The 27,898-nt window shown below is 36.3% G+C and overlaps 1 protein-coding gene across 41 annotated transcripts in view; it reads right to left on the bottom strand.

The window, feature by feature from the left end:
* ANK2 (ankyrin 2) overlaps window positions 1-27,898 on the bottom strand; it is a 695,510-nt gene that overhangs the window by 247,325 nt on the left and 420,287 nt on the right. For 27 of the 41 annotated variants that reach the window (XM_059923481.1, XM_059923441.1, XM_059923445.1 and 24 more), the window contains exon 1: window positions 44-421. The exons of the other annotated variants lie outside the window; for them this stretch is intronic. In XM_059923481.1, the coding sequence (XP_059779464.1) occupies window positions 44-178 (135 nt within the window). In that variant the 5' untranslated portion in view covers window positions 179-421. Of the gene's footprint in view, window positions 1-43; window positions 422-27,898 lie in introns of those variants that run through there. 41 annotated transcript variants of the gene reach the window in all.

Below are 27,898 nucleotides of genomic sequence, written 5' to 3'. Positions count from 1 at the left end.
GGCCACCATCCTCCTCTCCTCCAGCCTGTGACTTAGAACTTACCCGCACCCCAAGTTCTTCGGTGTCCTCACTGTTACAGCCATAGTAGTCTGGGGTTTTGTCCAACTCCTGCAAGTGTCCCTGTGCTCTTACACTCTTATCCGCATGACAAGACGGGCAGAGAGCTGCATTACCCATCTCAGTTCTACGGTTCCTGCTGTCAGTGGGGCCGTCCTTGCCCTCTGTGCTCTGTCCAGGGCTCCCAGGGGGATACTAACGTGGACGATTCATCAGACGATCCTTGGCTCCTCTGCTCAGTTCCCCTACACGCCCCTCACCAGTTCTCCCCATCTGCTGGCCGGCTTGCTGGTGTCAGAGAGAACTCAAAACCCGAGCAACTGCAGGCTGCCTTCAGTGACCATTTCCAATTCAGGCTCTGCCAGTCTATTTTTACACCTACCAGGCCAGCTATGCATGTCAATGGAGTGAGGGGGGGCGAGGCCAAGGAGGAGCAGGGGAGGGGGCAGTGTTGTTTTGTTTTTCACCATGCAAGCAGCCTCCTTTACACATGGACTGAAGTTCCTGCTGTGTAAAATGTCTCTACATAGGAGAATTTTTGCATTACTCAATGAATGTCTTTGATTTTCCCCCTCTCGGTCTTCCTATTCACACCGAACACTAAAGTTGCTAACGACCTCGCTTCACCAGCAGAACAGGTAAACATTACTTTTGTAATTGCTTAAACCAAGAAGGATTCACTTGGCTAACAGATTTTTTTTTTCATAATCATTTACAGAAAACAATTAGCCATCCTTGCAGCATTTACAATTCACTGGAAACACATCAATCAAAATGGCTCATTTTACACCAGTATGGATGTTTTAAATTTAATAAGTTATCCACAGTTTTTCATTATTCATGAGTGTTCCAGTAAGAACAAACATTTTGCTTCATTTATAATTCTTTTTAATTTTTACTATTTTGAAAATGTTTCCCTCAGCTTTATAATAGATAATCAAGAATGGCTTTCAAGGGGTGGGGGGGGGGGGGGAAAGAATGGCTTTCAATATGATACATACTATCTTTGAAACCATATTACAGATTTTGGAAGAAATTGTTTCCCACTGAGATGAGCATAGCAAACACACCATAGATTTTTTTTTTAACATCTTCATTGGAGTATAATTGCTTTACATTGTTGTGTTAGTTGCTGCTGTATAACAAAGTGAATCAGCTATACGTATACATATACCCCCATATGTCCTCCCTCTTGGGTCTCCCTCCCACCCTCTCTATCCCACCCCTCTAGGTGGTCACAAAGCACCGAGCTGATCTCCCTGTGCTATGCAGCTGCTTCCCACTAGCTATCTATTTTACATTTGGTAGTGTATATATGTCAATGCCACTCTCTCACTTCGTCCCAGCTTACCCTTCCCTCTCCCCACACCACAGATTTTTGAAGCCAATTATGATATTTTTAAAAATCAAGACTTTGTTATAGACTATTATGGGTTGAACTTCATTCCCCCATTGAATTTCCTCTACAACATTATATATCTAATTATTTTAATAGTCCTGTCCTTCCTCATTTGTTATTTGTTTTGTGTGTGCATATTTTCTCTTCCAAATAGGTTTTAAACTCTTCACTGGTAGGGTCCAGACTTGATTATTGTATCATCCATCCATATGCTACATATTAAATATTAAATGTTTAAGAAATGTACTGAAATGAAAGTGATCATTTGGGGAAAACAGGAAGTAGAAGATATCAATACTTAGGAATTAACCACGTTACATTTGATATAACTCACTTTTCAATTTGTCATTTTTTGAAAAAAGTAAAAATGCTTTGTCATTTTTTCGTTAAAAACAGCATTCCTGAAATACTCTATCACTCTATATTGCTGTCCAAAGCCCTATGAACTCAAATCTGCGATTGGCACTTTTGGATTGTTGATTTCCACAAGAGCCCCACAATGCTTTTTCTACCAATCCTGTTTTGAATAAGTCTTTATCCCAGAGCTCACGAGCCTAGGGTATGTTACTAAATATTGGAGCCCTACACTTCAGTATCTGAGAGGCATTATCGGCATTCAGTGAAATTATTTTTACCTTTCAGCTATAGGTGAAGATATTGTTTAAACCTTTCTAAAAAAATTAATTGACTGAACCACAATATTAGGACAACAATGGAGGAGTGGAGATGATTTCTCCATTCATGTTAAAGAGGAGCATAATCTAAACATTTAAGATATTAAAGATTTGGGTGAAAGTATTAAAAAAGATGGAGCTTCAATATCAGTAACAAGATTAGACTGGTAGCTGAGATGTATCAAGCAAAGCCTTCCAAGTTGCCTGAATTATTCTTATATAGACTAAACTAATGATTTTGTATAATGTGGTAATTTTTCATCGAACGTTCCATATACTTTGAACCATGTACTGTAGGAATCAAGTAAGCTATGATGTTTAATGATGTGGTTACAAACTCTACCAAAAGGGTATGTTTTAATTTTTCCTATCTTCTCTAGAAGAAGGTTCATAAAGCCTTATAATGCCTTACAAAGTCTCAAGACAGCTGCTTCTTCTTGAATATATATGAACTATTTTATTCAAAATAGAAATCAATATTTCACCAACCGTTTACATTTATGCACATTTAGAATTAGTAAGTGGACTATTTTTAAAGCAAGAAATTTAATATTTAACAGCCTTTTGATATAAAATCATGCAACTTAAAAATTGGAAGCAAATCCTGAAAATTCTCTCTAGCCTCCTCCCCTCACTGAGCTGTATCTATACATATAAAAGAAATATTTAACCACTCTGGATTGGGAAAGATGTTCCTAGGTGCTTCATAAATACTTTTACAGTGCTTTAACAGCATGAATTGTTTCCTGGCATGTTTCTGTCGCGTTAATACATTACCCATTCTACCACTGTGTCTTTTGCTTCTCTTTCAGCCAAGCATACATCTCCCTTCCTCTACCAGTACAAGTTCACTTTTTCAAAACTCATTTTAAAATTCACCTTCGCCTGGAAGTCTTAATGACACCTATGTTAGTCTTTTAATTTGTTCTATCTTTTTGAATAAAGTTGAGACTACTATCAGCTCTTGTCTTTTTACATCAAATGCCTCATCTCTCTCACTGACCTTCTCACAGAAGTAAAACACACACAGGAGTATTAAATGTTTGTTAAGTAAATGAATAAAAGGGAGCCCCAAATAGGAGCACAATTCATAATATCAATATTTAACTGGACTACACTGACCTAAACGTCTCCTTTTACACATTAACAGTTACAGATTTGAAAATTATAAACATTTTAAGCATAACAAATCTTTAATTTTATTTCCAGATTTGCAATAAACACCTTTTTTAGGGTTTGGAAAAATAATAACATTGGTTGGGGTGTATTTTCCTAGAAAATAATTTGTAGTGCTTTGTTACAAGAGAAAAAAAAGTCTAAAAGTACACTGAATTATAAACCAACAAAGAAACATGTTGACAACTCTTAGAAGATACTTTTTCTAAGTGACTAGCAATCAGTCTTCTACCCTTCTCTCCCTTCATCCCAGGGAAGTCTTCTCATTCTTTCCCTAGTAGAGAAACTTCATGCTTGTTGAAGATGATATCCATGCTCCTATCGTTTGGGCTGCCCAAACTACACCCCACAGTGGTACCAAAATCTCACTGCTAAAGGTGAATGCCTGAAGAATGGGCAAAGGAAAGACAGGTACGCACCGCTTGTGCTCCTGTGATTGCTGAAATTTTCTATTTTCTGGCTGAACAGATTTAAATTATCGACGATAATTGATATGATATATGATATGATATGATAGCTATGAAAACATAACTTGCAATGAACAGCTTTCACATTTGTGATCACTCCAAACTTTCCCAATGGTCTGATGCTTTCAGCCTGATCAAAACCAAGGAGGAGAAGGGTCCACAGAAGAGGATATTACTTCAGAAGTTAAAACATTTCCAGTTTTACTCCTAGTGTTTAACTAAGAGTGGCGCCTGAGAGGTTTGTCACAAAGGCTTGGGTGATGTGACAGCCTATATACCTAACATTGTGTCACATAGAAGGCAAGATTAGCAAATACTGTGCAGCACCCATGTCTTAATAATGTGCCTGCAGACTACGGGGATCTCTGTGGACATAACAAGGGACGTGTTTTCTGCCAGGGCAGAACAATGTCACCACTGTTTCTTAAAAATGCTTCAAAGTCATTAGGGCAAATTACTCAGAAAGCAAATATTTGCAGGTTTGGCCACACTTGGAGCAGGATACTTGAACTTAGTACACGATATAGAAAGTGAAATTCAAGACCCCCGTGCTGTGGCATATTTGCAATATCTTCTTAAATTCCCAAGCACTTTTACTGGTATTATTTCATCTGTATTGCTGTGTTTCAAATCCATCAAAAGAGAGAAGTGATTAAGGACTGAGATCAAAGGCCAGCTTCTCAGCTGTAATCTGAAAGTAGCTGCTAAGGTCCCTATGACAGCAAATCTGAAAACCATCCACTGCAGTTTTAAATTTCACCTCTTAAGTAAGAAGCAATGATTACAGAATCATCAGAAAACTAACACCTTGGAAAAGAAATAACTGTCACAGTTCTATAATTTAACCTAAAGAGTTAGATCACAGCTCCCGCAGAGGTGTGAAAAGACCTCTTAGCTAGGAGTAACTAATCCCAAATTTTGGTTCCACCACTAATTTACCTGTGTGGATGTGTGTAATCTTTATCAAATCTGGGCTTTCATTTTCTCTTTTTTAAAATAAGGGGGTTAGACTGAATGATTGCTAGATCCCTTCCAGCTCTGAAGTTCTTTACTTCTATGAAACAGAACTTGTTAACACTTGAACATAACATCTAACACGAGGTGGTGGGTGTCTGAAGCTGACCATCTATTTAGTTCGTTAGCATGAAAAACAAACAAACAAAAAGGATAAGAAGTACTCAGTGTCTTGCATCATGGGTTCCTGTGCTAGGAGCTGACTATGATCCCTAGCATTTCCCTGGGAGACTCACAAGGAAAGATGAAAGGACCACAGTGTGAAATCCGACCAACTCTTCGTTGGGACCCGGAGCTCTTTTCCAGGATGTAGACTCTTTTGCTCTTGCCCCACCCTTCCTGAATATTAGCCCCACTGAAAAACTTCAAACATTTTGGAAACCACACCCTGCCAGCTTTCTACATCTCACAATTTGTAATAGAACTTTCACTCTGAATGGTCTCACTCACCAAAACGGACATGGTAGGACAGCTTTATAGGACTTCATAGAACAAGTTTTTGCAAATCAACTGCAAACACTAGTAGGGGTTTTATTCTCCTTCAAATATTTTGATTCGCTTGTTCTTAAAGGGCAAGTGCTATCATATTAAAAATACTGAAAAAAATATTTTACCAAAAGTCTTTAAAGTGGCAAATCAGAAAGAAAAGTTCACTCAGAGTGACGGAAATTAATTTTTTCCTCTCTTCCAAGTTGTAAGGGTTGTTTAAGAGTATCCATCACACAGATGAGAAAAATCAAGGTAGAGTCTCCCTTAATCTAAACTATCATGTACAAAATGCACTGTCCTAACATGGTATTCAGTTAACACTTTGTATTTTGCAGATCATTGTTAACATGTAAGATTTACGTTACCTTTGCTGAATTTAGAAATCTGCTTAGATTACAAAACATCTCTCCCTTTCCTCTTTTTTTCCTCATGGTAGTCATAATTCAAGCCTACCGTATCCATTCTGTACTTCCTGCTTAGTAGCAGAGTCCTGGGTATTCTGCCTAACCAAAACCTTACATTTCCTAGTCTGCACTTCAGATAAAGGTGCACATTAGGATTTAAGAAGAAGTGGGAAGAGAGTCCCGGGAAAGCTCTTTAATGGTGTGGTCCCTTTTGTCCTTCCCCCTTTCTCCTTCCCATTGCCTGGGATGTGGATATGATAGCTGGCACTCTAGCAGCCATTGGGACCATGAGGTGACCTTGAAGATGGAAAACTATGCTAAAGACTGTGGAACAACAAGATAAAAGAAGTCTGGATCTATAAGAAGTTGAGGTTATATATTATAATCTCTAGGGTAGCCACTAAAATAAAAGAATATATAATTAAGAAATTCAAAGAAGAGGGAAAAAATGGAACAATAAAAAAATAGTTGATTAATCCAAAATAAGGCAAAGAAGAATAGGAAAAAGAATCTAACAGGTGGGACCAATGGCATACAAATAGTAAAAAGGTGGCAATAAACTCAAATAAATCACAAGCCTAAATGGCTGCTGGAATCCAAGCTATCATACATACACACTGACCCAAAATGGGAAAATCTGAGCCTCAATAAGGATAATAAAAGCACTGGGTTGAAACTCAAAAAAACAAAAAAGACTGTTTTGGTCAAATGTATTTATCTGATTAAACTAATATTTCGTTACTCTTATTGTGTGCAAAATTCTCCATGCCCAACCACATGAAACCAAGGACAAGTTCTTCTAACTTTGGGAATCACTGACCTGTGGAAATAAAACTGGAACATTTTGTGCAACAACAGAGGCAGCATGTTATTTTCTCCCATGTCTGAGTACATTCAATATCATTTCTTTGGCTAAAAGTTAAATATGTAATGATTTTCACCAGTTGGATCTGTTATATAATTGATCAATCAGGAAAACTGTTGCATAATTTATAGATCTACACTAGATTCCCTATATTAACATGTGGCATAACTTTTCTAATTGAGGTCAGTACAAAGGAGTTTTACTGTTTATGCTGTACACAAATGAATCAAAATGAATACTGCCAAGCTATTTATGTGCCCACAAACATTAATTAACCAATTTAATTTTACATTCCTGCCAGCGATTATTTTCATTCCAGACTGCTGCCTCTTGACTTCTAGTACATAAAGGAGGACATTCTTTAATAAACAGTGCTAACAACTTGAGAAGTTTTCTAAAGGCTACTCCACACAATGCCCACTACAAAGTGGGCACTCAATAAATGTCGTGGACTGACATTAAAGAGACTATGAGGCAAGAAGTGTCGGGTATGCAAAGCTAGCCATTTGACCAATTCTATGCCCTGTCATATTAAACTGGATTTTGAAACACAACATGAATAAAACAATTTAGCCATTGTGCACTCCTGCTTTCTCCAAAGAAAAATATGTGTGTACATAATACTCAGAAAAAGGTTAATTACTAAAGCAGGGGTTCCCAGCAAGCTTTGTTTATAGAGAGGGTCAAGCGACGAAAATAAAAAAAGAGGAAGAGGGCTCTATTACAATCTGGCTTTAATTGTTACCGTTTGAAACGCAAGTCAGTGTTTTAGTTCACTAACATTTCTTGTAAGTTTCTATCTGTAAACTAGGAAGGCCGCTGATAGAAGTAATCTGAAAAGTACTCTGTTAAGGTGATTTTAAAATCAATGAATGGTGCATAGCACAACTGTGGATTAGTTAATGGGGAAAGTCTAGTGCTCAAAGGAACAACGTTCTCAGAGGCTGGGGAGAAAGCTGACCAGCTCTGCTCTGTATGTTGTGTGCCACAGTTGTCTAGACCCATCTATCAGAGAGGTCTCTGACACGCCACAGTGGTTAGACACAGGGCTTGAGCCTTAGGACAAGATAAACAGAAGAGCTGTACTAATGAGAATTTATAATCAACCTCTCCAAATAATGTTCTCCTATTAACCATATAGGGAACCCCACTACTAAGCTTAAATGAATTATCCATGACTGAGACTGGCAAATAAAAATTTACTAATCCTTTCTATACTTCTCAATTCTCACTTCACTCAGTATCTGGACAGTGTTTTCCTTTGATGGTTCACAGGCATTAAGCTACATGTATTTATATTCTCAGTTTGTACATTCACCTTAGAGGTTATAGAGAAATAGCAACTTTTCATCAACTTTGGGGGTTATGACATACAATATGACGGTTTAAATGTTTTGATACATTTGTCATTACTGCAAGAATTTCTTCAGTTGTAAAACAGAGCCCAGTTCAATGTAATCATATACTTACTGAAATTTTTAGTCTATTGGTCTCAAAGTATTTTAAAATAATATTTTCTAAACAAAATTAACGCACATGTATACACACACACACACACCATTTGACATACACTGCCAGCCACTGATCAATCAAGAACAAATTCAAGTTCAAGCTAAGTATCTAATACTGGTTCAACCTGAAGTAGATATGAGTGTTCATCAAAATTACCAATTAAACTGATTTATTATGAGGAAGATAACTGATATCCTCGTACTATATTAAAACATTGAATCACGTAGGTTCAACCAGTTGTGTTGCATTTACCTCAGTGCGTGATTGTAAACTACGGTATCACCAGTTTCTTTTAAACTGCATGTTAAGTGTGCATTTAATCAAGAATTAAAAGAACTAAAATTATAAAACGGTAGACCATATTGAATTTATTTCAAAGTCTGTGAAAACTTAGAGCACCAAAAAGAATCTGAATTGCATTATCCAACTGATAATTAATTTGGGCTCTTTTTCAAGATCTCTCTAGAGCAAGTTTATTCTTTGTATCTTAAAGTATAAATAATTGTTTATAATCTTTCACTTATTATTCATACTGGAATAAATATCCTGATTATTATATATCATTTGTTCTCCCTGAAAAGTGGGAGAAATTGTTCAAAAGTTTTTAATTATGCCCTAATTTTTTTGAAGACAGAATAATTTTATAGGCAATCAAAAATCGTGGTAATATAAAAATAAAAATATCATAAAATTCATATTGTTAATTCAATTCTTCTAAAATTGTGTCAGTGTGGTCTTATGTCCTCCGAGGTACAATGCTATTGGCCACATGTTGTTAAGGAATGAATACTGGACAGAGCACTGCCAGCTGCCATTTTGAAATTTGTTCTCATCTGTATAATAATGAGCTACAGTAAATAGACTCTTATGCTAATAGTTGTATGTGTTTAATCTTTAGAGTTATAAGTCTATAAATCATGCTATGAGGTCAGCAGATGATTTATCTTCTCTGCAGAAGATAAGGAAGAAGGGAAGGAGGAATGGAAGGAAAGAAGGAACATAAATATAATAAGAATACAGATCTGTTTCTAAACCTTAAGAGTTTTTTTTTTAAGAGGAGTTATTTTAAAAATCTTTTTAATAGAAATGTTTTTCCTTTTTACTAGACCTTTAAAGCTAGTATTTAAACATGCTCAGGGCTTTCCCAGGTCAGTAAACATCTCTCCTCTGAGCTACTGTTCTCCCCAAACCTGCTCCTGACCCTGTCTTCTTCCACTCACCGACCAACACCCCTATACACACCTTGCTGCTCAAGCTGGAAATGTTCATGGTTGTGACATTCCCTTTTCCATACACCCAATCCTGAAGAGTCTACTTTTGTTCATCCGTTTGCCACTATGTTAGGTCAGGAATTCATCATTTCCTGGCTGATTTACTGTAACCATCTCCTAAATAGTTTCTTACTTCTAGCCTTGCTCTCTTCCAATCCATTCTCCACACCATAGTCAGAGTGATCTTTCCAAAGCTTAAACCTATTCAGGGCACTTCTTATAATCTTCACCATAAAAGAGAGAATCTTTAATGTGGCCTACAGAGTCCTGTAGTATCTGATCCCCTCCTCCTCTCATCTTAGCCTTTTCTCTGGTGATTTCTTCTGGACTTTTATAAACAACTAATATTCCATCTGGATCACCTCCCTCCCTCCCTCCATATTTACAAGACTTCTCTTGGAAGCCCTGCCTGGCCAGCAGGATTAAGAGCCTATTGTGAACACAGAGCCATCACAGTCATTGCTACACTGAACTGTAATCATCTTTTTCTACGCCTCTCTCCTTCACTAGAATATGAGCTCATTATATTTTATTTTTCTGTTTTGTCTTTAGTGCTTCTGATAATGCCTCTAATATAGCAGACACTCATAATTGATTACTAAATATATAAAAAATAAAAATCTTCCTTAACACATTTAAAATAAGATTGGTTTTTACAAACATTTATTTCATCATCCCATAAATATCTGTTCAGCACTATATGCCAGGCCGAAACATATCATTTAAATAAAAAGAGGTAAATGTGTAATATTTCTGATGTACACACAGAAATGCTTCAACAAATCTCTGAGAATGGCAATCCACAGCAATCTATTCAATCACCAGTAAATGTTCCTTGGTTTTGTTCACATTACTATTCTGTCAGCTCTCATATGATTCTTTTTTCAGATGTTTGATTTTGTCGTGAAATGGTTTAGGCACTGAACCTATTGGTAATCATCTGAATATGAGGAGGATTGAAAAGCACAAAAATACAAATGACCACAAAAGTAGCCACAAACCAGAAGATGGTTTAATGTAAGAGTAAGAGAATTGATCACACCATGGATATTTCATCCATGCCTAAAACCAATGAAGAGTAATCACTGCTACTGCCAGAAAAATGCAATGAATACTCTTACAATGAATGTCTACACACACACACATACACACACACACACACACACACACACACACACACACACACACACATACTACTCTGTGGCTTGGCCACCATGGGCCTCTAATGTGTTACGTGTGGTGGAAACCCATTTTCATTCCATTCTTTCCACCTGGAGAACTGCTCTGTGATCTTTCATTATTGGCTCTTTCTTTATTGATGATGATAGATCATCAATAGATCCCTGCCCTTACTGTCACATATAATCCTCTTCACAGCCATCACCTCTGTACAGCCAGGACCTCTGACATTGCCTCCAATCTAGGACACCCACTTCCTGCTCCTCTTTCCACTGTTTTTCTATATTTCTTCACACATACCCTTACTTCTAATATGTCTTACCTTCAGTGCAAACACTAAGCTCTTGTAGACAACAACAAACAATACTATCACAAATTCATAAATACAAAAACACCTCACGGTGATCAGCCTACCGTAGGAATCATAGAAAAGATGTACATTTTCTACTTTTGTTCATGAAAAACAACCAGTTCAAGTGTTCAGGTGGAACTCTCCAATCTTTGCCACTATTAGACATCAGTCATCCAGATATATGGTAACTGCAGTAAATGTGCATCTTGAAGAAAGGAACACCATAAAAATTCAACTCTTGCCTTCTTTTTTTACGTCACGTCTAATGTTTGAAATTAGAATTCACAATTTCTAATTCCCTATGGCAATAACATTTATTTCTGACTTCATATTTTGATAACTCATAAGACTAATCAAATTTTAATAAACACATAGGTAATGTTCTATTTGGCTGACTAAGAAGCATGTTATGATAACTTAATTTTTTTTTTAACATCTTTATTGGAGTATAATTACTTTACAATGGTGTGTTAGTTTCTGCTTTATAACAAAGTGAATCAGTTATACATATACATATATCCCCATATCTCTTCCCTCTTGCATCTCCCTCCCTCCCACCCTCCCTATCCCACCCCTCTAGGTGGTCACAAAGCACTGAGCTGATCTCCCTGTGCTATGCGGCTGCTTCCCACTAGCTAGCTATTTTACATTTGGTAGTGTATATATGTCCATGCCATTCTCTCACTTCGTCCCAGCTTACCCTTCCCCCTCCCTGTATCCTCAAGTCCATTCTCTAGTAGGTCTGAGTCTTTATTCCCGTCTTGCCCCTAGGTTCTTCATGACCATTTTTTTGTTTGTTTTTTAGATTCCATATATATGTGTTAGCATACGGTATTTGTTTTTCTCTTTCTGACTTACTTCACTCTGTATGACAGACTCTAGGTCCATCCACCTCACTACAAATAACTCAATTTCGTTTCTTTTTATGGCTGAGTATTATTCCATTGTATATATGTGCCACATCTTCTTTATCCATTCATCTGTTGATGGACACTTAGGTTGCTTCCATGTCCTGGCTATTGTAAATAGGGCTGCAATGAACATTTTGGTACATGACTCTTTTTGAATTATGGTTTTCTCAGGGTATATGCCCAGTAGTGGGATTGCTGGGTCGTATGGTAGTTCTATTTTTAGTTTTTAAGGAACCTCTATACTGTTCTCCATAGTGGCTGTATCAATATACATTCCCACAAACAGTGCAAGAGGGTTCCCTTTTCTCCACACCCTCTACAGCATTTATTGTTTGTAGATTTTTTGATGATGGCCATTCTGACTGGTGTGAGATGATACCTCATTGTAGTTTTGATTTGCATTTCTCTAATGATTAATGATGATAACTTAATTTTTATCCTAAATTCTTCCTAAAAAAGAATCACCAATAAGCGTGAATGTGGCTTCCATTAACCAACCACTGACATTTTAAAATGTCAATTTTGCTAAAATGTTCTTTCTATTTTAATAACATTTGATTTTAGCCACCTTGGGGATCAAATGTTAAAACCACATCTTATAACTTTCCTTCTCTTTGCTCTGGAACCCAGAATAGTTCAGTTTATTATTAGCACACACTAAAATAAGGGAAGATCGACCTCTCTATATTATAAAGATAATATACAGATCCTGGACCTCACTGTTAAGCAAAGCAGAAATGGCATTCAAAGACCTTTACGTGCTGCTCACCTTTTTGTGTTTGGAGTCAACAATACCCCAGTGGTCTTCCTTTTCCAGTTTGTTTTGTATTTATGTCCTTGGGTTCTCTCTGTGGTCCAGTGAAACAACTAATTTTCAAGAAATTTTAGAACTACCTGCATCTGCAATTTGATAAACTGACTTCAAATTAACCGACCATTTGATATTTTGGATCTATGAGACCTACATCATCTGTCCTCCACTCTTACAACAGATTCCTGTTGAAGACATCTAGGACTTAGACATCTGCTTTGAAGCTATTGTGATTGTTGGAGATGCGAGTCATACTTGAGCACTTGATCATTTTAACCATTATGTCCTTCTTCCTATAATCTTATTATTGAAGACCTTCATGTAGTGTAGACCACATTATGACTCTTAAGAGGCCCCTCTATCCTGTTTGCTTTGTTCCTGGAAGTGTTAGAAATATTTTTGTGTATCTTAGTGACATATATTCTACATCTCAGCTACTTTTCTCTCTGGCATTATAAGTAGGAGAAGTACAGATACAAGTTGTCCAGAGCTTTCTCTTTCTTCCTTCTTAAACCCCACTTTTCCCACTTGACAAAAGGGGTTTATAATCATTTCTACCTCATGGTGTTGCTGAGAGATGAAATAAGTTTCTGCATCTTAAACGCTTAGCATAGTGTCTGGCACATAGCATTGTTCAGGAAACGTTAGCTACGATTATTTTTCCTGAGCTTTACTCTTCCTTGTTTGAATTGTACTTGTATCTATTTATCTGTTCTACAATTTAAAAGTACTACAAAATTAGATATTGTGTCATAGTACATACCAGCATGGTTTAAAGAAAAAGCATGAGCTTTGGAATTGGATATCTGGGATCTATTTGCTGTGAGATTTGGGGGCAAATGAATTAATCTTTCTAAACCTCATTTTCTGCACCTGAAAAATGAGGCTGAAAATATCTACCTCATTGTGATAATCAAATAATATACTGAATAATTGTTATAAAAAAAAAAAAAACAAGTACAGAACCTATATGGTCTATTTCCCTCTGCATCCCATCTGCTGCCACCATTCATCCTCAATTTCAGAAGAAATGGGTCAGACTTCCTCAGGCTTCCACCTGGGGGTAGCGCACAATGAAGTCATCTTCAGGAAAAGTTCCTCTTTCTCCCCTGTCTCACCAACCATTTAGAAGCAAGTCCTTGTACCTTCACCTGTATCTACGGACAACCAATAATGATGTCACCCCAAAGTATAACTTCATTTTCCTCTACATGTTGTCACTGAAGAGGAGTAACCCTTCCTTCTAAATTTAGTCTGTGTGACCAAAGCTATAGTGCCTCTCTCTGGTTGGAGAGCTGCCGTGAAGAAGATTGTGGGTGGTACAACTTCCAAGGTACATTCACGACATTTTTCTTTCCCAATATCAAAGCTTTATCCCATAATCAATACCAGTGAGTGGTATCACGCTGGCCAAGAAGAGATGTTTGCTTGATTCCCAAGTTGCTGAAATTCCCCATTTCTATATCCCCCCTGCCCAATAAAAACCGCAATGTTGACTGCTTTCTACATTGTGGATGAGGTAATTATGTGATAACATGCCTGGCACACCTGGCTGGGCCCAGTCTCTGCAACTATTTGGGTCTAATGCCAGATCCCAAATGCACCCATCCATCTCCTGAGCTATGTCTGTCTGAGACAGCGCCATCAGGCCTCAGGCTAGAGTTGCAAGGTATACAAAGTAGTGCTGTGAAATGATTCTATACTTTAAATTTTGATACTTTTTAAGTTACAAAATTTGTTTTCCATTTCACATACTTATGACAAAGATCCTTTCTTTTGTTGATTCTTATTAAAATGATCATTCCCTTAAGTACACTTGAAGTACATACTACAGTAAAACTGCAATGCTGTAACTTCAATATATTGAAAACTCAGGGGGAGAAAAAATAGAGAGAGAGACATTATTAAAACACATATAAAAATGGAAATAAAATTTTGAGAAATACAGATGTATAGACTATAGATACGTAGGTACATACATATACATACACAGCATACCTTAAGAACAGAATTCCAAGGATGATAGGTTTTCTCAAAGAAGAACCTACTTCAAAGTGAGCTAATTAAAAAAAAAAAAAAACCCTCTAATCAAGTTGCATTAGTATTTATGATCTGATAGTTGTGACATCTCAGAATAGTATCCTATTTTTTCTTTTTTATGGTAGAGACACTTTCCTAGTCAACTTTACTACTCTGGTAGGTCAAATTCTTGACCTATCTACTCCAAGGAATTAAATGATCATTGAACTCAAAGAGGAAAGGAGGAAAAAAAGCCTTTGAACCCTTAAGGCTTTTGTCTATACATTTCATTCTTATATCTTGCCCGGATGTGTTTTTATCCCTGAATCTTTCATGGAAAATGCATGTGGTTTCACACAGAGAAAAACTGCTTCTTCAGATATGTAGAATCACAAAGAGTCCCATTTAACTCTACCACACTTTCGTGTGCAGGAATGTTAGAAGGTTTATACTCAGTTACAATATAGTGCTTGTTGCAACAGAAGTGTGCCTTTAGTGTTCTGTTCTGCAGGTTGGTCTCCACTTGAGAGTCTATAAAATATGCTGACATGCCAGCCTTTAAAGTCTAAATGAGCTTCACACTTCCTTGCTTTACTTTTGCATTTCAACGATGTGCATACTTTCCAGCAGCTTTCCAATTGGAGAGACCTATACGTATCAGGAGAGGTAATCCCTCAAAAGTTTTATAAATCACTAGAACTCTGATATGTCTCCCAAGGAATGAAACCTAGATTTCAGTAATGCAACCTATACCTAAATAAGCTATATGCCCAGGTCAGTGGCATGCAGACACCTCACCACGGGAGCCTGGGTGGCATTCATCAAAATAGAGCAGGAAGAGAACAAGGAAATTTACTGAGTTTGGCCATGCTTTAGGGCAGCTAAATGTGCTAAACGTGAGTGTGAACAAGGATCAAGGTTAACAGGAGAAACAGGGCAAACAGGAGTTATGAGAGAGTGTTGCCAGCCTAATGTAGTGGACCTCATGTACCACAGAGGAAAGTTTCAGGTCCTACAAAGACAAGGGAATTTGTATTGAAAACAGTAAAATTAATAGTTTATAAATTTACTAATTTATAGTTTTAAACATTAGTGTGACTTTAAGATGCAAATACAGTGCATTAACATTTAAGTATACAAATACAAGGGAAGATAGAAAATATTTCTCCAGAAAATTTTTTGTTTCATCCTTCATAACATCTTTAATTTCCTTGTTAATATACACAATTGAGAATAGCTGTTCACAAAATGTTAAAACCTCTGGTTCTGTTTCATTCTGTGATAACTGCTTATGCTACAATCTACAAGTTGCCCAAATAAACTTCTTTCTAGGTTTGACTCAGAAGACTAGCCTATGACAAATTTGAGTTTATGACACAAAAAGAGTAATTAGATTGTTTAGAACCGGTAGGGTATCTACTGTGACTTAAGCAATGGTAACATGATACAGGAAGAAAATCAGTAGCCATTATGGGCACAGCAAGTTGGTCATATCCCATGACATCCAGGTATTAGGCTGTTCCATGCAGGACACTGTTTTCATCATATGCATTAAGACTTCAAAGTACATAGGCTTCAAGAAAGAACTTTAGTCTTCCTAGGTAAACACATTTAGTTATCACTCTATCATACAGTCACTTACGCAGAGAGAATGCATGTAACGTTAACAGAAGTACTTGTGTGGGCTCTGATCCAGGGTCAAGTGCTCTCTGCAGGAGGTTGTTTAAAATACATGCTCAACTTACAGTATCATCATACATTTGATTACAGCTAAGAATTTAGTGTCAAGAGTGAAACAACGTTACACACCTAAATATTTTACCAAGCTAGACTGAGGTAGGCAAATGAATTACTATAGGCAAAGGAAAACAAAAGGAAAAATTTTACTGACTTTGGCCATGCGGTAGCAAAGTTAATTAAAAGGAGAGGGACCAGGGAGTGAGTCATTAGTTGTGAGATTATCATCTGATACATGCAGAGCAGCTGCCTGCTCGTGATAATTATCAGAGAATCAAGTATGGTAAATCAAAGAGAAAGTCAATTCTCATGGTCAAAGTGGACAAAGGACAACTCGGTCATGTATTATCACCGCTGAAACAGGTTCCTGCAGATTCACGGTGTGTCTTAGTTACAAAAAAGAGGCAGAGAAGTAGGACAATTATCTCAGTAATCAAACTATGTAAAATTATAATTTTGCACACCAATGGGAAGATGAAAAGTGTTCAACCAATGTTAGTTGCCAGTGTAATTTTATCACCAGCAAATAAATATACCCCACCCATTACCAAAACAAGGATCTTTTAAATTATCATTTTACTCAAAAAGGATTCAGGAATAAAATGAAAAAAATAAGAAACGCATTGCATCGATGCCAACACCATCTATGTCAAGTGTGCAATATTCAGTATAAGGCAGACATATGATTCATAAAGACCCACTTCAGATAATTGACAAATAGCACTGTCATGAATAAAATATCATTCTGATAATTTGGTTATATTATTTGATATACTGTATATAAGTTCTTTCCATGTGCCTTTTAAAAAATATTAATTTATGTAAAAACCTTCAGAAATACATGTAAAACAAAAACCCAAAAAAATTCTGTTTTGCATTTGTAATTCCATTATATCTTTAAAATAAATCATTAAAAATATCATAACACAATCTCTTTATCTGAATGTGTTTGGGAGTTCAAAAGTTATTCTAAACTATACAAGATAATTGTGTCTCCTAAGTTTTTCCCTCTTTGAAGACTTAGGCACAATCAGTTAATTATTACCAAATTCTGTAGCTAAAAACAATTCACTGATAGAACTTTTAATAGTTTGAACTATCTAACAAACTAGATTGCTGTTCACCTTTGTATTAATCATAATTTCTATGATTTCTTCCAGATTTGTTAATTGGAATTCTACTGTAAGAAAAATATTCCCCTTCTCCTTATTTATTCATTTATCCAATCATTTATTTCTATTAGTATGGACTCACGGATATTTATTTTATTCTATAAATTAATATCCATTACTTTCGCTATTTATTTTGTTGCTGAAATTTCTCTATAGCAGGTCATTGGGAGCTTCTTCAGGTTGACATGCCCCATCATTTTTTGAGCACTTTCTTACTTGAATCAGCCATTTCCCCAAGGGATTATGGTTCCTTGTATTGGAAAATGAGATTTAGAAACGGTCTGGGCTACATATGCCCATTGCTACTGAGACATCATTGCTGAGATATATGTATTTACACACACACACCACAGAGCTCTCTATATTCCTCTTTATATCTATATGCATGTATAGATATTAAAAATAATGAGTTTATATCAATACTTTCATGAACATTTTTAGTCCTTTTGAGTGGTCAGTATATTTCCTTTTCTCCTTCTCCCATGTTAAAAAGGGGAAAAGTCTGGTGGTATAATATTTAATATTATCATGTGCATAGTGCTTTCAAAAACATTGTTTCATTTTAGTCCTTATAACTACTCTGTGATACATATATATATTGTTAGAGTTAATCATCATTAACATAAATAATGATTCGGTAAATCATTATTATCTGATTTACAGAAAAGAAAACCAAAGCTGAGGATCATATCACCAGAAAGTGGTGAAGCAAAGCAGGATTCTGACTCTGACTCTGAGAGACATCATCTTGCTACCATATATAAAGTGTATGTATTTTTATTTTTTCAAACCCTCCATATATAATGTATTTTTATTTTTCCCCCTGAATTGCACTGGAAGTTTTTGTTTCTGTCAAAGATACCATCATTTTTAATATCATTCAAATGTATGACCTTAAGGTCATTTTTTTTTTTTAGAGAGAATATTTTTTTAATAGTAATCTTTTATTTATTTATTTATTTATTTATTTATTTATATTTATTTTTGGCTGTGTTGGGTCTTCGTTTCTGTGCAAGGGCTCTCTCCAGTTGCGGCAAGTGGGGGCCACTCTTCATCGCGGTGCGCGGGTCTCTCACCACCGCGGCCTCTCCCGTTGCGGAGCACAGGCTCCAGACGCGCAGGCTCAGTAGTTGTGGCTCACAGGCCTAGTTGCTCCGCGGCATGTGGGATCTTCCCAGACCAGGGCTGGAATCCGCGTCCCCTGCATTAGCAGGCAGATTCTCAAGCACTGCGCCACCAGGGAAGCCCCTTAAGGTCATTTTTATTCACCTCTTTTGTTCCCTATTCTTAGTTGAGTGCTAATATCCATCCTGTTTCCCTCTCCACCGATTTCCCTGTGCAACTCTTCTAATCCAAGCCCGATTCACATCTCTTGGATGACTTTACAGTCTCCTGGGTGACCTCACTAGCTCCACTTCCTCCCCATAAGCTTATATCATCACAGAAACTTCCATAGTTTCTTATTTTTTGCTTCACTGAGCTCAGTTACCTCTTCCTTGTTTTAAAGGCTCTCCTGTGCAGTCAGCTTTATTTCCAACTATCCACCAACTCCTATCCAGCCCTACTCTCTGGTCATGCCATGCTAGGCTGTTCATCAGCTTCTATGTCTGTCCTCTGAGACAGCCTCTCCACCTAAGCCAACCTTAATTATCCTGCTAATGCCCAACTTGAAGTCCACAACCTCTATAAACATAAAAGGCTATTACACCAATCTAGCACTGTCCTCTAATTTTTTCCCCATTGACATCAACTTTAAATATCTATCTAGAAGAGTTGTTTGACAGAAAATATTTCTTTTACTCAATCAAAAATCTTTACCACTCAACTTAAAAGTTAGCTCATAGTAGTTATTCATTTAATAATTATTTTATCCAAGAACTGCAATATCCTGAATTATGTTACATCTGAACTCATATTGGAAATAGAGAGGATGATTAATGGGAAATGAATTGTGATTTTATTTTAATCTAACACAAGCAAAAAGAGGAATTAACAAGTACAATCTAAAAGCTTCTGGGTGGCTCTAAGTGAAAAATGTAAAACTCTCTAGCATCATTATCTGAGCTTCTTGATTAATTGAGTTTTATAGACGTTTAAAGATCATTGGAGTGACTAAATTGTTTTGTAAGCTCTTATACAACTTACTATAGAATACATAACCCAGAAGGCTCATGTGTGGAGGCTAATTATAGTGATTAAAGAGACATGCATCTCAGTTATCAAGCTGCCTTTGATGACAAAAAAATTTCTCATATTAGCTTACTACAAATTCTTCTTCCATCTTTCCAGTGCTGTTTTCTAGTATAAAAGTCAAAAGTTCTGAAATGTTGCCTCTTGTGTTAAATGGCTGAGCATGAGTGTTTTATGTTATATACAAAATCCTTTATATGATTCAATATAGTGTAGTCATAGGCTTGGCATCTGCTACTGGGTCCTTTGTCATCTGCTTCCTCCCCATTAATGACAACTTGTGCTTTCACAGATGGCTTTTTTCTCCCCCACCTACATCCAGTCTTTGATTCCTGTCCCTCAGAGCCCACACTGCAGCCCCATGTTTTGTAGGTGACTGCCCTGAGCAAAAGCTCCTCGTTTCCTAAGTGACCTCCTCCTCAAAGGAGTTACTGTTTCCAGGTAACCTGTGCTACTTACACTTTATTGGTTTCAGTCATGTTAGGATGTGACATAGTTTAATTAAGCCTCTGGCCCAGTTTGAGGCAGGAGCCATAAATAAGGAGGAAATCTGCACTTCTATCCCAGAAGAACGCAGGAGATGTCTTATTTTCCCTGAGCTACACAGCTAAATGGTTTGTAAATTGCTGAGGTTTCTTTAAGTGCTTACCATGGGCTCTTGTTAGCCATAGCGCCCTGCGGTTCAAAGGCAGCTACCATTACTACCACTGGACCTTTGTAAAATGATTAACAGCACTGTGACGGTATCTGTCTGCGGGTTTATAAGTCGTGGCAGTACCAGTATACACAGGCTTAACGGAAAATAAGGGAACCACAATAAACTTCTTCCTGGGAGATGACTCAAATCCGTACCTAAAATACAAAACAAAAACAACTGCAAGCTTCATAAGATTACTTCATCTTCTATATCTCCTGCCTTAACAACTTCCAGAAAATTTCAAGTACCATAACAGGAACAATTTCCCTCCATTATTTCTTCTGCCAGATAAGAGCTTACAAATACAAGACCTATTAAAGAAAACTTGCATCATATATACAAAAATAGACAATTTCCATTCCAACTTAATGGCCCAAATAAATTTTATTCTTGTTATCTGTGAAAGTACCTATCACCCCAGGTGGTCTGAGAGCTTCTTGGATGCAGGAACTCTGTCTGCGACATAGTGTCAGCTCAAAAAATTCCTATTAGATGAAGAAAAACTTGGAAATTCCACTGAACTATCTCAATCACTTACAAAAATAGAAAGAAGCAAAGACAATTTAAAATGGTGCAGAATCATACAAGAACAGAAAGACTTCTAAAGATTTCAGGTCCTCATCATTTTATAGGTGAAAAAGGTAAGGTCATGTCAATAATTTACCCAATGTCACAGTTAGTAGACAGAGTTACACACAGGTCTCCTGAATTTGTTTTTATGGAGCTTTAGAAGTATCTGGAAACTTTGTGTAAATATCACTTATTAAATTAGTAAACAGCTTCCTGGTATGTGGCCTGTTCTTTATAAACTTAGATCCCATATCCACTTCTAATCATGCTGAATGTCTTGAAAGCGTTGGCAGCTAAACTTAGTTTCAAATGCAAAAGTAATATTTGATCCCTATATATTAATAAAAAATGAAAGTAGATGCTTAGAGTTCATGTTTGTGATGCTAATATAATTTATTTAAAAAAAATTAATCTAGAGGGCTTCCCTGGTGGCGCAGTGGTTGAGAGTCTGCCTGCCAATGCAGGGGACACGGGTTCGAGCCCTGGTCTGGGAAGATCCCACATGCCACGGAGCAACTGGGCCCGTGAGCCACAACTACTGAGCCTGCGCGTCTGGAGCCTGTGCTCCACAACGAGAGGCCGCGACAGTGATAGGCCCGCGCACCGCGATGAAGAGTGGCCCCCGCTTGCCGCAACTAGAGAAAGCCCTCGCACAGAAACGAAGACCCAACACAGCCAAATAAATAAATAAATAAATAAATAAATAATAATTTAAAAGGTGCTAATAATTAAAAAAAAAAATTTAATCTAGAGATTAAATAGCTCCCCTGAAAAATAGACATTTGGTAAAACCAACATTACTCACGTACAGATACATAGAGGTCAATGTCAGTTTTGATTTCAACCTCTTTTTACAAACTGTAAACAAATGAGTTAAAACTGGTAATTAACAGGTCTCTATGCAAAATATAGAGAGAGCCAAGAAATATATATTAATGTGAAATTACTAATGTGAAATAACACTATCACTCCTAACCAAATAAAAACTAGATTATATGTTTATAATAATTGCTGTACCCTGATATTTCTCCTCCTTAATACCACATAGTTTTCTATTAAGGTGTTCCTCATGACATGAGCAGTGCAGTAATGATATACATACAATAAAGGGACGTCTCTAGAAAAAGGCTAAGTTGGATTACAATGAAAGTCTAATGGGAAAAAGAAGTTTTTCTTTTTTTCTGGCAAGCTACGAATGAAGTGATGGAAAATGGAAGGGGTAATTCCAACTATACATGCTAGAAAGTCCATTCCAGACTTCTGTACAACCTAGTGGGGAATCCCTTTCTGGCTGCCCTGGCAGCTGCGGTGAGCCAGGAGGAGAGTGAGAGAGCAGTTGGTAAAATATTCATGCAAGAAACCAAAAACATAAACAGACAAACAAACAAAAAACCCTGGCATTGTACAGATCCTGTTGAGTTAGAAATATTAAAAGGAAATATCTGAAGAATTGGGAGAGAGAATTTATCTATGAGTTGCTCATTCCTTCTTCTTTCCCCACATTCATGGATTTTATGTAATTTTGAAGATATGAAAAATCTAGCAAAGTCAAGTACAAAGAACAAAAAGTAGTTACTGACTTGTGTTTAGGAGTTCCACAAGTGCTGACATCTCTAAAGGTTTGAGGTCTCCAAAGGCTGCTAAATTACCAATTAAATCCCCAGGACATTTACTTGAGTTCATTCAAAACAGCCCAATCTGCTTAAGACATAACTTTTAGATCACACTTCAGTGATTTTCTTTCAAAAATTTAGCTTGGATAACACCTCGATTCTCTATGAGCTTAGTTATGTATGTGTGTATACACAGAAACATACAAGCCTCATTCTTGAAGATTATACCATCAGGGCAGAGATAGTCATACTGTATGCAGATCATGAAGCCTTACAACTTACCTATTAAACACCCTTTCCTCTTTTCCTGGCTCAAAATTAATTGGTTATTATACAGACAAATTAGTCTCATTAAACATTCAAAAAGTTGCCAGGGTGTCTCCTATATACACATGGAAAATTTTTTCTCAATGACAATTTACAGTAATCCTGATTATTAGAAGAAGATCTGTTATTGCTTCAAATCAAAGATGGAATAGAGTAAGAGTTGGTGGGGGGATGAAAATATTTATTGCATTGGTTTCCAGTTCTGGTTGGAATCACCAGGGGAGCTTTAAACATATATAGATTATGGTCTTCTTTCCCTTTCAGTCTACCCCAGGATCCTGATTTATTATGAATGGAATGGAGCCAGATGACGCTAATGGGATTTTCCACAATATACATTTAAAAATGACAAGTCACCTTTGAAGTAAAAGGGTCACACTCAAACAGCTGATGATTCCACTAGCAATTTCCACAGAACTCCAAAATTTTGGAAGTGACTTCTTTGTACTATTCTCCATTTTAATATACCGTGTCTCTGTCTCTGATACTAAAAGTAATCATTCTTTGTGAAGAAATTATTTCAAGAAATACAAATGAAAAAGGGTGACATAATGGAAAAATAAAAGTACACACAAAAAAATCATTAAATATGGCACGAGTAGAATTCTTAACTTCCTTGTATTTTCACTGACTCCTATAATACTTCTACAAAATATTTTCAGTATTCTTTATGATGTAAAAATGTGCTGTAAATATCATTACTTTTACCCAAATGATGAATAAAGTAACTAATAAAATTAAAATTTGATAATAAAGGTCACCAATGAAAACTGTTTTCATAAAGATTAAAACATTTATATGAATTCAGATTAACACAACTAAAAAGGGGGTGGGGAATTACATTGAGTTTGTTTAAAGAGTTTAGATTCCAAAAATAAACTCACCCACAGTAGGTTTTTTTACTTTAAGATTTTGTCTTTTAACAGTCTTCTTAAAAACTTATCTCAAGCCATATACTTGGCACTATTTTTGCTACAATCCCACAAATTTGACAGCTGTAACCCTAAGCTAGTAGTTACTCACCCACTCAAATGGTTGAAAGAGGTTCTTTATAATTAAAAAACCAATAAAAACTCAGACTTAGGGTGCTGGCCAAGAGTGCCATTAATAGTGCAAGTCACTTATATAAAGATAATTATTCTAGCCCAGAAAGGGTTTCTGAATTGAACTAAGAAAAGGGGATAGAAGGAGGATTAAAGAAGAAGAAAATAGGTTTTTAAAAAAATCATGCTTCTGGGAGTTCCCTGGTGGTCTACTGGTTAGGATTCAGCGCTTTCACTGCCGTGGCCCGGGTTCAATCCCTGGAATTGAGATCCCTCAAGCCACACGGCATGGCCAAAATTAAAAAATTAAAAAAAAAAAAAAATCATGATTCTATGGAAGCCTCCACATGTAAATAGATACGCCTGAACATATTTATTTAGACTGAAGTGAACATTAAGTCATAAAAAGAGATTAAGCTATCCAGATAAAGCTCAAGACCTCACCAATCTACTTTATGTTAGTGTGGTTTCTAGACATACTGATGTATTGATGAAGGGGTTATAGGAAATTACATAAAGACAATTTGATGTAAATGCTAAAAAATGTTATTGGAATTTTCCATGTTTGAAGAGTTCTAGAATGTAATACATTATACAGGATCACATTATTGTGTTGTGATTTGTACTTTTAATCACATTGCATTTGGTTTGGTGTCCAGAAATCTTTGCATACATGGTTCTTGACTAAGTTTTGCTGGTCTCAGAGGTGGGCTTTCCTTTGGAATCAGGCTGGGTGCCCAAGCAAAAGACTCAAGGACAGGAGAGATGTCTGGCCTGTCCACTCTTCTCCCTACACAACTGGGTTCACTCAAAGACCACCAAGGAAGGCAGGTTCAGCTGGCCATTATATTTTATGTTTATTTACAACTCATAAGTCAAAAGTTGCAGAATACATTCCTCTCCACACTTGCAAATAAGCATTCTTTCATTTTAACAAAGTATACTAACAGAGTAACTTTTAAAATTCTTCATCTCTTCATGTTCCCTTACAACTCAGTAATAAGTCCATTATATATACTCAGTAAGTATTCTCATTGTCATCAACTTAATGACAAAGTGGACAAGGAGAATATGGTTGGGGCAGTCCCCCAAAGGTTATCCTAGAAATAAGAAGTCTGGTTCCTTCCAAGACTTTAATTACATACATTTAAAAAATCAAATAACTGATCAGAACCCTCTTCTATGAAATTCAATGAAAAAGATGTGGAAAAAAGTTTGCTTTTATTTTCTATTTAATCCTATGCAAAATCACCTTTCAGTGTCAGTTTAATAAATGTAAATATGCAAATACATTTTGAAGTCTTGATAAAACTGTAACAAAGAATGATCGTATATAATCATCTATCATTGACGGCAACTGCTATATTTAAGAAGCAAATGTGGACTCCTAATAGCTGATTTTCCAGGAAATCTCATGAAATGTTTTGGTGCAATCACGACAGAAGCACAACCTTAAATTTATATAATTTCCTCTCAAATATGTCATTTAACTTATTCTCACAGTAAATTTCAGTTACAGGAAGGTATTTTGGAGGTTAAAAAACCAAGGCATTGGCAGATTAAATGATTTACTTATGCTCTAGATTCAGTGTAGGTACAAGACCAAGCAATCATGTTATGTTTTTTTTTCCCAATGAACTTTGGAGCCTGGGGATCAAATCCCAACTCTGCTATATACCAGCTGGGTACGATTAAGCAAGTTCCATAATGCTGAGCCTCAGTTTCCTCATTTGTGAAATGGAGAGAATACCTAATACATAGGACTGCCATTGGGATTAAATAGTACAACATGTGTGCCAGACACAGGGCCGCATTGGTACTCAGTAAATATTATTATCATAGTTTTTACAGGAAATGTAAACTCTGGCATTTTAATAGTATAAATTAAAATAATAGGAATAAGTTAAGCATTACAATGCCAAGAACTAGTCATACAAATTGCCTTTTATGCCATATGATTTCAGTGAGTGTTGCGGACATTATGATGGACTAGAGAATGGTTTGTCCATGCTGAGAAATGGAGAACGTATCTATTATTTGAAAATAACTGGTAATCATATGTTTAAACGAGGAAGAGAATTTAAACACACACTTTACTTTCAAGAATGAAATTGTTTTGTTTACTGATTCTCTGAAAATTATTTATTTTTCCAAATTAAAAAAAAGTACAGTTAGGAAATAGTATATGATTGTAGAAAGAATATTATACTCAAAATCTCATTCTAGGACAAAGTCTTACAAGTCTGTGAGAAATCATTCCTTTTGGAATCCTTCTCAAGTCTAAAATTCTCAGCGTTTAGAATAGAGACTAGACATCTGGACATACAAAGAAATGACTGAAGTTAATATAAGTTAATAATAAGCCCTATCTCTGTAAAAAGCTGGAATATCAATGTATTCTTTTGAACAAATGAATGGTAGATCAGTTTGCTTCAACTAATCTTAATCTTGGTCCATTAGCTTGAAGCTTAGTTTTATTCTAGGTCTACCACAGTATGACACATATACAATATATGTTTGGTACATACTATATTTAAATATTAGCTCTCCAGACTGTAGCCCAAAGAAGCCTGAACATTTTATTCTAAGATAAATTCTGCTTGTAATGAGGTTGAAACTAGGTCCCTTAGTATACAAATCCAGCCATTTACAAAAACCATACCACTGAGAAGTTGGTAGAGGGCTTACAGCCAAGCATGCAATGTGTTTTAACTTTACAAATAATTAAAATTTATTTTAAATGTTTTATGGAGTACAAAATAATAATGCAAAGATTCTTTTAATTATCAGTGAGTTTACAAAAGAATATTAAAATGAAATCCAAATATAAGGCTGCTTAATTGATTTGTTTTAATACTCAATAATTTTACTTCAGTAAAAATCTTTTCAAAATCAGTTTATTTTTTTCAAGCTCCATGGTTGGCTTTTATTGCCACTAGGGCAGGTCTCATCTGAATTTTCGAATAAACAGGTTCATCTGCAACGCACTTTACAAATGGGCATGCAAACGATAAACTCAATCATCTCTACAACTGATGTATTCCCTTATGGTTATAAAATGGCATCAGCAAATAAAGTATAATGATTTTTAGATTACTTTCTGTAGATGGTGTTACAGAGTGCTACTAATAGGCAACCATCCTTTCTTCATTTCTTTATGAATTACCATTATATATACCTTAAGGAATAATTATGAGGTAAAGTTTTCTTCTTTTAAACCAAATTTTAGAACTGGCTCAATTGCTTATGTGTGCATGGGGCCAGGGGAGGGGGAGGTATAAATGTATCTAGAAAATAAATCTGACACAGCTAAAAAACCCAGCCACTCTTTTAGCAAGCATTTGTTCTGCTATGTAAATACCTATGTAATGCCACATGCACCTGAAGTAGAAAAGGGAAGGGGACCAATAGATGTGTATATATATAAAAAAAAGAGGAACAAAAACAAATAGTAGCTATGCCATCATTCCCCCAATTTCTCTGGTTCTAACTTAATGATATTAACTAAATACGAAGATCAGATGATCCCGTCATATGATCACAGTATCAACCAATGATCTCTCTCCTGCCGTGCTGGATTCAAGCTAAAGCAATGCAGCATCCAAGCAACGGAGATTCTCAACAACTACTGGCACTTTTCCATCTTAATGATGTGGTTTTTCAATTTTAATAAAGTATAGAAAAGGAAGGAGCTTGAACTAGATACAGAAACAAACCAGAGTGAGACCAAGAGATTTGCCAGGTGTATGCGTGGTACTCTAGGTGAGCAAAGTTACTAGGTCACACTGTGTACTGAACAAGCACTCCCCAGCAAAAAATAATAATAGACTGTGTTTTGGAGAACAAAAGATAAAAAAGATATACTCACAGGAAACTGCTTTATGCCGTAAAGTTCCATTTAGACGATTAGAAACAGAACTGCAGTAGCTGTCAAGAAGGGTGCCAACT

The sequence above is a fragment of the Balaenoptera ricei genome, chromosome 5, assembly GCF_028023285.1.
Source record: "Balaenoptera ricei isolate mBalRic1 chromosome 5, mBalRic1.hap2, whole genome shotgun sequence".
NCBI classification, from domain to species: domain Eukaryota; kingdom Metazoa; phylum Chordata; class Mammalia; order Artiodactyla; family Balaenopteridae; genus Balaenoptera; species Balaenoptera ricei.
The sequence above is the reverse complement of the archived record's forward strand: the minus strand, read 5'-3'. Positions and strand labels throughout refer to the sequence as shown.